The sequence below is a fragment of the Galeopterus variegatus genome, unplaced genomic scaffold (genome assembly GCF_000696425.1).
Source record: "Galeopterus variegatus unplaced genomic scaffold, G_variegatus-3.0.2 Scaffold8670, whole genome shotgun sequence".
Lineage (NCBI taxonomy): Eukaryota > Metazoa > Chordata > Mammalia > Dermoptera > Cynocephalidae > Galeopterus > Galeopterus variegatus.
In genome coordinates this window covers 21914-22338 of record NW_007734781.1, presented here as the reverse complement: position 1 = coordinate 22338, position 425 = coordinate 21914, and the positions used below count along the sequence as shown (strand labels likewise).

At 69.9% G+C, this 425-nt stretch overlaps 1 protein-coding gene across 1 annotated transcript in view; it reads right to left on the bottom strand.

The window, feature by feature from the left end:
- Positions 1-166, bottom strand: part of LOC103608665 (zinc finger protein 709-like) — an 11036-nt gene extending 10870 nt beyond the window's left edge. Inside the window, exon 1 of the mRNA XM_008593063.1 lies at positions 97-166. Within this exon, the coding sequence (XP_008591285.1) occupies positions 97-99 (3 nt within the window). The 5' untranslated portion in view covers positions 100-166. The remainder of the gene's footprint in view (positions 1-96) is intronic.
- Between the last annotated feature and the right edge of the window lie 259 nt (positions 167-425).

Sequence of the window (425 nt, the reverse complement as noted above, 5' to 3'; positions counted from 1 at the left end):
CCACAAGCCGTCCCCGAGCCCCCACCCCAGGCCGCCGCCTCCCGCTCTGGAGTCGTCCCCGCCCGCGGACTCGGGCTCCGGCCCACGCGCGCTCACCATGTCCGGCCCCGCTCCCGGTTGTCCGGGGCGTCTTCCCCGCGGGCCGCGACCGCTGCAGACAGAGAACCACGAGGACGAAGGCACCTGAGGACAAGAGGGCACCGGGGACGCGCGCGCACGTCGGCGCGGAGAGTGATCCCTCCCCCGGGCCTCTGATTGGACCCGGCTGCAGACGTCAGCGCCCCTGATTGTGGGATGATACTAACAACAGCGACTCTGATTAGACAGTTTTATAGGACACGCCCCCTGCAGCCTGAGTGACAGGTACGTCGGGAACGCGAGTGGCTCACCCCGCCCGCCCGGGGCGTTCGCGTCTGCGCAGAAAG